General features: G+C 47.7%; 1 protein-coding gene across 1 annotated transcript; it reads left to right on the forward strand.

Annotated features, from left to right (window-relative positions):
- The first annotated feature begins 1,384 nt into the window (after window positions 1–1,384).
- Alk (Anaplastic lymphoma kinase) lies at window positions 1,385–8,252 on the forward strand. The gene is made up of 18 exons (XM_089588902.1): window positions 1,385–1,747; window positions 2,569–2,773; window positions 3,190–3,452; window positions 3,522–3,674; window positions 3,772–4,164; window positions 4,271–4,363; window positions 4,446–4,626; window positions 4,704–4,851; window positions 4,946–5,077; window positions 5,151–5,304; window positions 5,410–5,841; window positions 5,942–6,046; window positions 6,119–6,314; window positions 6,394–6,673; window positions 6,754–7,049; window positions 7,135–7,477; window positions 7,559–7,825; window positions 7,905–8,252. Exons 1-18 carry the CDS (start codon window positions 1,423–1,425, stop codon window positions 8,250–8,252), a joined length of 4,314 nt encoding a protein of 1,437 aa, XP_089445028.1. The 5' UTR covers window positions 1,385–1,422.
- The last annotated feature ends 2,469 nt before the right edge of the window (window positions 8,253–10,721 follow it).

The raw sequence follows: 10,721 nt of genomic DNA on the forward strand, positions 1-10,721 counted from the left end.
CATTACGTATACATATATATGTGCCACAAGTCCGATCGAGGGACACGGAGCTTTTTCGGTTTATTGGCATTTTTGTCTTTGCTTTCTTTTCCCGGTGTGGATCGTCTCTCTGTCTTTGCGGTTGGGCGGCCAATCTATCCGCACGTTTTATTTATTTTTCCTTTCCACGAGGCTATGTATGTATATAATGTATCATATAGCGTTGTTGACAACGTCACTCTTTAACCGACATTTTTTTTTTTTTTTTTTTTTTTTTTTTTTTTTTTTTCAAAACGGTATACAATCCCGGAGTTCGCGAGGAGAAATTGCACGCGCGCAAAGATGATTTTGTTGAAATATTGTCTTCGGTCTCTGGCACAAGAGACGGCACGTATCGTCCTTGAACCGAGTGAGGATATATCATTTCCTAGTGCTTTGGCGTATCTACACGCTCCTCGAGAACGCAACTAATTGGAAAAGTTATTTTCCATCGGTGGACGCGCGCGTTAATTACACGCCCCGTGACCCCTTTTTTTTTTTTTTTCATCCCACTCGCGAAAGCACATTTTTTTTTCCTTACATTTATATACTGTATATATATATACAATCGTGGTTATTTCGACGGGACGATTCTCGTCCTCCTTTGGTTTCCCTCCCGGAGCACAAAATGCGAGAGAGAGGGCATTATTTTGTATTCACCGCGAGGCGCTCTGCGACATATCGAATTTTCCCCAAAAGAATGGAATTTTTTTTTTTTTTTTTTTTCCTTCTCTCCATCGCGATTGTTCGGCGGTGTACAAATTAACCCCGAGATCCGTTTTCAATTGGGTGTGCGCATGCATGCACGGCAAATAAATTAGTACCCGCGTTTATTCCATCACCCGGGGGTCTCCGCTGGTCCCTCTCGGAGACCCATTGGACTTTTTTGCTCGGACCAAAGTTCCGGACTTTCATCATCGGAAAAACCAGTTTGATCGGATGTATTATTGTATATTGTTTCCCCATAGGTTCCTTTTTTTTCCAGTACTCTCGGGCCAACGCAACCGAGTGGCCATGGCTGTGGCAGGAGAGGCCGAAACAGCTCATCAGCTCGACCGGAAACCGACAATTGGCCGGGCAGTGCCAACAGCAGAGCTCTAGACACCTCTGCGCGTCTCGCAACGAGTGGTCAGTCCCTCATGCTCGTTCGGACCGTTTTGCGAGCTCCTTTTTAGTCATTGTCGAAGCCTCGCCCACTAAAAACGTAGATTCGGCTTTATTCGCGTTTGAGGGTTGACCCAGTGGTGGAAAGTACTTGATTTTCCATACACGTAGTAATTTGTTTTTCGGATGAACTTGCGGTGAATGACATCGCACTGACATACCACTTGTGCAGAGAGAGATAGAGAGGGGGGGAGTGTGGCCAAAGTATAAGCCATAGCGAGAAGAGACTAAGCTGGCGCGATGCTGAGGCAGTCGTCGTCGCGCGGGCGGCCACTGCTGCTTTACGTGTTTGTGCTGCGCGCGTTGACGGGCTGCTGGTCAATCGGGCCATTTGCCGCGAGGGCGTCTCGGCCGGCGCGGGGCATAGCGGATCTGCGCGAGCTCATGATGCAGCAGCAGCCGTCGACCGGCCACGGTGCCTGTGACCTCGAGGTCGGGCTCAAGGCCGGGGGTACGCCCACCTGCGAGTGGTTCTGGAAGAACGACACCTTCGAGGTGCTCTCCGTGGTTGGGCTGGCGCCCGACGAGCGGGGCCCCACTGTCGATGCGAGCAACAACCGCATGGGTGAGCCCACATACATCTCTTCTCTTAATTGTGCAATTATACTTTTTTTTTTTTTTTCTTCTCTATTTAAGACAATCTCCATTTCAACGCTTACAAATTCAGGGACCATTTTACCATGAATGGTACCAACACTTTGACGTGTACAATATGGGATTACTCGAAATTCATTGGCCCCGTGTGCACAAACCAAAGAGTAACAAGAAAAAAAAAAAAATGATATTTTAGCCCCGTTTCTTCAGCATCCGTGATTACCTTTCACGTAGTATATATTATATGCACGGGTGGCGGGAACAGACTCGGCGTCACCTAAAATAATATTTTAAGACGAAATTATTCAAAATTGTGAGCTGTTGCCTAAAGTACTTTTCCCATGCACGATCTTCCCCATCCCCTCTTCGAACTGTTTATTTTTACATTAGCTGCTAAACGAGCTCATCCCAATCTTCTGACACGCATCATCTTCACGCGACCGTACATTTTGCTGTTTACTTTTAGATTAAGTTTTTAACGTTTAACGCCATGCAGTTTATGCCCGTTTTTCTTGCCTAATGTAACGTACAATTATTTGAATAAACAATACATACATTTTTTTTTGTTTTACGCGAATTATACTTTACGTTCCTATAAATACGTAGTACACGAAAATACACAAGTCCCAAGTTGCAGAGCCCGAGAACTGCCATGATTATATAATCGAAGCACCGAAACGTGCCTTGAGAGAAAGTAATATTAAAGTAAAGCTTATACGAAACAAAGCCACCTCCGATGTACAGTTTCGAACGACTGATGTGTGTGCGTAACTGGTGGTTATTCGACCATAGGTAAATTTTTGTGGCTGACGGGCAACACGACGGCCCACCTGTGGTCCAAGATAATACCGCGGACCGGAGCCCGGTGCTACCTGGAGCTGTCGGTTTACCAGATCGAGATAGCCCACGGGAAAATAAGCCTCGTTATCGAGACCGACAACGGCATCAACAAGACGTACGTCGTCGCCCACGAGCGACCCGGCAACAACACCGCCAGGTGAGCTTTTTTTTCCTCCCTCCTCCGAGATATATAATAATTTACGCCCAGCACCGTGTTTCCCCCAAAGCGACACGAACTTCATACTTTTACGACGTTATACGAGTTTATCGGTGGAAATTGTATTTCTCCACTGTACGCGTAACGGGGCAAAGCGCAGAATTCAATATAACCAAGGATGGCTGGGGAGGAGCAAGTCGCAGCGGGGGGGACATGTAATTAATTTTATCGACGGACGACTCGAGTATCGACACCCGGAACGGAAGATGACGGGGGGGGGGGAGGGGAGTGAATATTGAGTTTCAATCGGGATAATATCGTTGTCAACTCCGCGCATCCGATTCCCCTCGTGCTATAACGTGTAATTTCGCTCGACGAAAAAAAAGTAACGATTCGCGCTTTGAGCGCCCGTACAGGTGGGAAAAGATGAAAATCAACTTGGGCGACAACAGGCAGGAGTTTCGGATTCTGTTGGAGATAAAGCTACCCTTCGACAACTCGAGCATCGGCGTCGACAACATCCGGCTGGTCGACTGTTTTCCCGAGCAGCGTACCTTTTCGCACCGCGAGTGCACCGACAGCATGTTCAGGTGCAGGGACGGCACCTGCCTGAAACCCGAGCACGTCTGCGACTTTACGATAGACTGCCCGGACGCCGAGGACGAGACCGCCGATTGCAGTGAGTGCCATTTTTCCTTTTTTCTTTTTGTTTCCCTTTCTCATGCGTATTGCTCGCGTGGTTTGTCAGACAAGCTGCCCCAGGAGGCGCGCTGCAACTTCGAGGCCGGCTGGTGTGGCTGGGAAAACGTCAACGAGAACGTCAAGTGGAAGCTCGGCCGGGGACCGGCCAACAGACAGAGGATGGGCCCCATCGCCGACCACACGTACCGCAACCTCACCGGTAACGCGTTCACTATACTCGACTCTCCACCCGTGAAAGTAATACCTTATACATATATACGTGTACAACGTATACCTTTTGTTGAAAAAAAAATCAGGCACCTACGCCTACGTGGAAATGACGAACGGTGGGTCGCTCGGTAGCGAGGCCGAGCTCAAGAGCCCGGTGTACAACCCGATGCCGGCCTACCACGGCGACCCGACCAGTCCGTACGTGAACTCGTGCAAGGTGCGCTTCGTCTACTACCAGGTCGACATGAACACCCTGGCGCTTGGCCTGTGGCTGGTCAAGCTGCTGCCCCACCAGACTAAGCGCGAAAAGTTGTTCTGGTCGTTCAAGAATACCGGGGGCAGGTGGCAAACCATGACATACTCGTTGCCCCACTCGCGGGTCAAGTACTACTTGCTCTTCGAGGCCGTCAAGGGTTACGGGTCGAACGGCCTCGTCGCCATCGACGACTTTTCCCTCAGTCCCGAGTGCTTTGGATTGGGTAAATATATACATATACATACATCAACGCAAGCCATCTGTTTTCGGGTTAAAAGGGTATACATATATACCAAAGGGTCATCTTGTCCCGTGATTGTTCGTCACAGGTGTGCCGGCATCCGTTGTCGGGGACTTTAATTACTACGACCAGAAGATCAACGACGTCCCACCCAGGCATCCGGACTTTGTCAACGCCTCGAGTAAGATCGTGCAAAACAAACAATGTATATAATATATCATGTGCATATACGTCAAGTAAACAATTTTGTCGATGCGTTGCAGTGACAGTGGTCGACGCGTGCGGCCAAACCGGTAGGCTCGGGCCCACGACTGAGCAGTGCACCGAGGCGCACAACCTCACCGACGTCGAAGTGTTGTCCGAGTTGTCCGCCGACAGGGGCGACGCGGCCTTCCGCTCCAAGGGGATCCAGCGCTGGATTGCACCGCGTGGCGGCTACTACACGTAATTCTTTGGTCTTTCGCACGCCATAGGCTTTTATTTTCTTGTTCGTATGGCACAAATTTCCATCATGTCAACAGAATCATCGCAACCGGTTCTCGGGGTGGTATCGGCGCGCTGGCCACGGGGATCTCGCTAGGTGCAATGGTCAAGGGTATAATCGAGCTCGTCAAGGGCCAGCAGTTGTACTTCATGATCGGCCAGCCTGGGACCGACGCGTGTCCAAAGGTTCGTGGCCATTTTTCTTCAAACGCCATAGCTGTATTACACGCGATACTTATATACTTTCACCGTTGTTGTTGCTCTCTGTTGCTGTTTGTAGAAATTAGGCCGCAAGGACGACACGTGCCAGAAGATGAAGTCCAACTTCACGTCCGACAAAATTCACGAGGTCAAGAAAACCGAGCTCAGCGACGGTGGCGGCGGCGGTGGTGGCGCCACCTACGTTTTCACGGTGAGAAACAATATATACCTTATTTACGAGTATCCCATGAACTAGATTATTTAACATGCGAACTTTTTCACAGTTAAAGGAGAACGGGGAGCAGCTACCTCTTCTGATTGCCGGTGGCGGGGGTGGCCTGGGCTCGACGCAATTCCAGGACGATCAGCAGGACGCCAAGGGCATACTGACCGGGAATCGCAAGCCCGTCAACGGCACCTCGTTCAGAGGATACGCGGGTAATCGAGCCCATCTATTGTTTTTGCCATACCTATATAACCACCATCGCTACAACGATATAATATATACCCATACGTGTCTTTTTTCTACCAATCACCACGTAGGAGGTGGCGGTGGCTGGCTACCCGGGACGCCCGATGGAAAGAACGACGTGCACTACGGGATGGCTCTGACCCAAGGGGGCGTGGGTGGGATCGGTTGTAGCCCCAACCAGCACGGCTTCGGCGACGGGGGCTTTGGGGGAGGTGGTGGTGGTTGCCTGTCTGGCGGAGGTGGTGGCGGCTACGCTGGTGGCGACACAGGACACGAGCCCTCTGGCAACGGGGCCGGGGGCTACTCGTACGCCCACCCGGAACTGTTGTACGTCGCCGACGCGGAAAAGCAGAACAGCGGACCGGGCGAGGCCTTCGTCGTGCCGGAGATCCAGGGCTGTGGCTGCGATTACCGTTGCATGGCGCTCGACCAGTACCTCAGCGAGGTGCGCTGCATCTGTCCTCAGGGATGGAACCTCGCCGGCAACCAAAAGTCATGCTTAAGTGAGTACCGTTTGATTATTCTTCTCTCCATAAAAAAAACAAACAACCATCTTTTTATACTTTATTTATTTATTTCACTCGACTCATCGTTGTTTTGCAGCCCTGGGCGACGAGCAAGACCCGACCCACAAGACCATCATGATATTTATGATATGCGTGAGCGTCGTGCTCGCCTTCGCGATCACCTGTCTCTGTCTCCTGCTGTGTAAGTATTAATTATCACGATTGTTGAATAATACATCTTCGATGGGAAATAATCTCGCATGTCCACGTGTAGACAACCGCTACCAGGCGCGCAAGGTGCACCAGTCGAAGCACCGCAATGCCTTTTTCATGGAAAATGGCACGGAGTTGAGAACAGTGTCCAACACGATGCTGTCCGAGTTCAACCCAAACTACGACTTTGCCGACAATCTGCACAACCTCAAGGAGCTCGGCGAGCCCATACCACGCGAACAGATCAAACTTATCAAGTCGGTATAAGCTTGTATGCATGTACAGCCTTTTTCCATCTAGATAAAAAAAAAAAAAAAAAATCCATGTGTATTTCAGATCCCTGGGCCAAGGGGCGTTTGGCGAGGTTTACCAGGGCATCAGACGCGACCCGCTCAAGGGCGACATGGAGGTGGCGGTGAAGACACTGCCAGTCTCGTCGACCCAGCAAGCCGAGGCAGATTTCATCATGGAGGCCCTCATAATGAGCAAATTCAAGCACGCCAACATCGTCGAGTTCATCGGGGTCTCCTTCAGCGAGCACCCGCGTTTCATCATCCTCGAGCTCCTCTCGGGCGGCGATCTCAAAAACTTTCTCCGCGAGGAGCGCCCCCGATCGGTACAGTAGACACCTATACCTTTCATATTTTATTATTATAACACTTATTGCGTAATAACTGCACGACTCTGTTTTTACAGGATCTACCGACGTCGCTGACGATGAAGGACCTGCTGTCGATGGCTCTCGACGTGGCCCAGGGCTGCAAGTACATGGAGGACCACCGGTTCATCCACCGCGACATAGCGGCGCGCAACTGTCTCCTTACCTGCAAGAGCCATCCGGGGCGCGTGGTCAAGGTCGCTGACTTTGGCATGGCCCGGGACATATACCGCAGCGAGTACTACAAGAAGGGCGGCAACGCCATGCTGCCCATCAAGTGGATGCCACCCGAGAGCTTCATCGACGGCATGTTCACCTCAAAGACCGATGTCTGGTGCGTTGTAACTTGAATTTCACCCTAAAATGCCTACACATTGTAGAAGCAAGTTTTAAGTTGACAATGTAATGTAACGTTGCAGGGCGTTTGGAGTACTGCTCTGGGAGATCATGTCGTTCGGCTACATGCCCTACACTGGCTGCTCGAACCGGGAGGTAGTTACACTGGTGGCCCACGGGGGGCGCCTGGCGAAGCCGGCCGGCTGCCCGGACCCGATCTACGGCCTGATGCTGAGCTGCTGGCATCCCATGGCCACTGACAGGCCCAAGTTCGAGGAAATCGTGCGTAGAATCGAGCTGTGCATGCAAGACCCCGACGTCATGAACAGCCCCATGCCCAGCTTCGACATAATGCCGCTCGTCGATCGGGAGATCTCCATACCCGGGCTCTCCTCCGATACCGACTGCATCGACATCCAAGCCGGGGTGAGTTTACACTGTACCTTATATATGTATACTCACACACGTAGATTTGGGACGCATCAAAAATTGCACGCATGCTCGCAGTTGGACAAGCACGGCTACATGCAGCCACGCGTCTTTTACCGGGCCAAGGCCGAGACTCGAGCCAACAACGAGCAACAGCAGCAACAACAACCGCCCCAAGGTATCGTCTACGCGGCTCTTAAGCTCGAGCACGAGGAGGACAACGTCAACTGCAACGATTGCAAGATGAGCTCGTCGCCCGACTACAAGAACTCGTGCCTAGACCCCCAGCACAACAACTACACCCTCGACCCGGACGCCAAGCCCGAGCTCTGCGACAACAGATCAGTACGTCTTCTTTGTTTGTTTTTTCTCCTCCTCCTCCTCCTCCCCCCTTGGTATTGTTTATTGTTTATGGTTTGTCCAGCCGGAGCAAAGCGAACCCAACGCCAACGTGATCGAGCCAACGTCGTCGTCGGGCCTCACAACCGAGGTCGGGCAAAACGGCAACCACGGCGAGAGCGTGGAGGTTAGGGACGCGAAAACCCGTTCGCCGGGCTCGTGCAACGGCAACGTCGAGGAGGAGCCCGTCAACGGCGTCATCCGCAGTAGGAGCACGCTCAAGGCCGCCCTTAGCCTGGACCCGAGCGCCCTGCGCGGTCGCGTGCTCCCCTACGAGAAAATCGGCTTCGGGCCGGCGGTGGCCGGTAGCGGCACCGGCGGCGCTGACAGCCCCGGCAGCTCGGGCCGGCTCAGGGAGGAGTGCTCCTGCTGAGACTCGGGCAGCGGGGGCTGACGCTCCCCGGCGTCGTCGGACTGCTGCAGCCGCGCGAGCTGGCCCGGCTCCTTCCGCAGCCCCAGGCGCTCGGCCACCATGCCCGCTATACGTTACCACGCCCTCGCCGGCTCCCCGCGCTCCCGGCGCTCCGAGCAATCGTCCGAGGAGACGCTGCTCTGAGCGGGATGATGATTATGGGGTGTCAGGGGCTAGGGTATCTTCTACCGGTATGCAACCAGAGTGCAGGAGTTTGGGCTTCTCCTTCTTGAGCATCTGGTATAATATTGAAGTAAAAAGAAGCAGAGAGAATACGTTTTTGGAAAAGATATTTTTAGAATCGTTGCTTGCAGGTGTAGGTTTATATAGGGGGTGTTTTGGGTAACAAGAGAGTAGATATATTTAACGAAACATTCTATACGAACGTGATATATGATACATTATTGGTCCGAGATACATCCCGTTACAAATTCAATGTCGTGATTATAATATGGTAAGTGACAGTATTAGGAAAGTGTGAGTGAAACTTTTACGTATTTGCGCGGGACAATTTATTGATGTATGCTGTTGTGTGAGGAGAATGTGAAAATATTCATCGTTGTAACAATCGGTATTCGTGAAAATAATGAAATGCTCACAACAGTGATTTAGATTTAGTCGAGCATTAATTTGTTTAATATTTTTTTTTTTCAGCTTATTTTATCGCTAATTTACAATTTTTAATCACGTAGTGTAGATGCATGAGTTGCCATCTGCTGGTTGGATGCAAAAATAGGCAATAGCGTTTTATTTTTTACCGTAACGTTTAATACGAAATCACGAAAAAAATATATTAGAAACGCTCTTAAAAGATAGTCTTTCAATTTAGGATTACAGGGTTGTCGAATTTTTTCAAAAGCTAAATAATTTATAAAATGAAACCATCAAAAAAACATCGGCAAAGTATTGGTTTTATAAAGTTGTTATAGAAATTTGTTATATTTGTTATAGAAATTTTTTCACTTGTTTTGTTTGGAAATAATTAATTTGAAATTATTGAAAAAATATTTTTATTATTTATTAGTTGTTTGTTATACAAATTCTTTATAATACAGCTCAACAATGCTTTAATTGCAAAAATGGAAAAAATTTGTAGCTGACATTGGACCTTTTTTAAATAATGTAGGTGCAGTATTTACAAAAATTGCATGAATATTTCGTCGAGAGTTCAATGTTATTGTTACATAGTTGGTGTAAGAAAATTGTGAAAACTCAGATGCCAAACTGTACAAATTGAAAAATAATTAAAAAGAAACAAAATAGGTAAAAAACACTTTTATATTCTTATAATTTTTCGTACCAATTTGTATTGTACATATAATTCATAAAAATTTTATTTTAAAAGGCACGTAGAAACATACATGCGCTACAAAGTGCATAAAAAGACACCCCATGAACAATTCTTTTCACACTTTCAAGTACCCATTTTCGATTTTAAATTTTGAAGGATTTGTTTTTATTTTATTAATACAATTCTTTAACGAGTCAATTTAAACTGCAGAAATTTTTGTGACATGAATGTAAAAAAATACGATCTCATTTTAATTAGCTGCATAGTTAATTTTTATATGCATGATCATATATAATCTAACGTATGAGTTTAAACGACCTTTTACAACACATACGGCACTAAGTGTCTGATAAACCACAAGTTTAAACAAAACAATATGAAACATTGAATGAATACAGCTAGATGTATCGGCTATTCGCTTTACCTTTCAAACAAAATCGAAAAGAAAATTTCATAAACACGTGTTATGTACAAGTGTATTGAAAAAAAAAAAAAAAAAATTATGTTACTGTATGTAAAATGTTCAAATACGACAGACAACAATAGTTTCGTTGTTCTTCTCAACACGTGTGATATTTTCCCATTCATCGACAGGTGCTTGAAAATAAAAAAAAAAGTAATGATATTAAAAATGTAAGCAACTCAATTTTTGTACCGACAGTTGTATGTGACGACAGGTGGGACAGTATTGTTAATTATTGTAAGTATGCAAGTTTGGCTAGTGTAATTGTCTATATATAGAAATTAAGAGCGAAAAAAGTAAAACGCATCCATCACACGCGCTGATCATAAAATATTATTGAAAAAGTCGTGTAAGGCCACAATACTCTCTTGTACGTGATAAGCGAAAAAATATAATCACCCTGAAAACCTAAGCTTACTGCGAGCATGATGCAATCCTTTTTCAACTTCAACACCTCTTTGCTCGCTTTTTCCCTCTCTCTTATTGTATAAGCATTAAGCCGTACAAGGAATTGGTTCGTGCACTTTCACCAAAAGGTATATTCCAGTACTCTGGACAGACTTCCTTTTTTGGCCATAGTGTATTTTCAAGAGATCTGATTAGTGCCAACTATCCAGACTGCAAAAGTCGTTTCGTTTGGCTTTAATTTGTTTTATTTTATTTTATTTTTTTTTTT

The sequence above is a fragment of the Copidosoma floridanum genome, unplaced genomic scaffold, assembly GCF_036245765.1.
Source record: "Copidosoma floridanum isolate Cflo_tuat_1 unplaced genomic scaffold, Cflo_Japanese_pri ptg000007l, whole genome shotgun sequence".
In the NCBI taxonomy this organism is placed as follows: Eukaryota; Metazoa; Arthropoda; class Insecta; order Hymenoptera; family Encyrtidae; genus Copidosoma; species Copidosoma floridanum.

Coding starts and splice junctions, on each gene's coding strand:
- Alk (XM_089588902.1), top strand. CDS start 1,423: ATGCTGAGGCAGTCGTCGTCGCGCGGGCGGCCACTGCTGCTTTACGTG. Junction 3,453..3,521: donor GGACGAGACCGCCGATTGCA/GTGAGTGCCATT, acceptor GTGGTTTGTCAG/ACAAGCTGCCCCAGGAGGCG. Junction 6,047..6,118: donor CTGTCTCTGTCTCCTGCTGT/GTAAGTATTAAT, acceptor GTCCACGTGTAG/ACAACCGCTACCAGGCGCGC.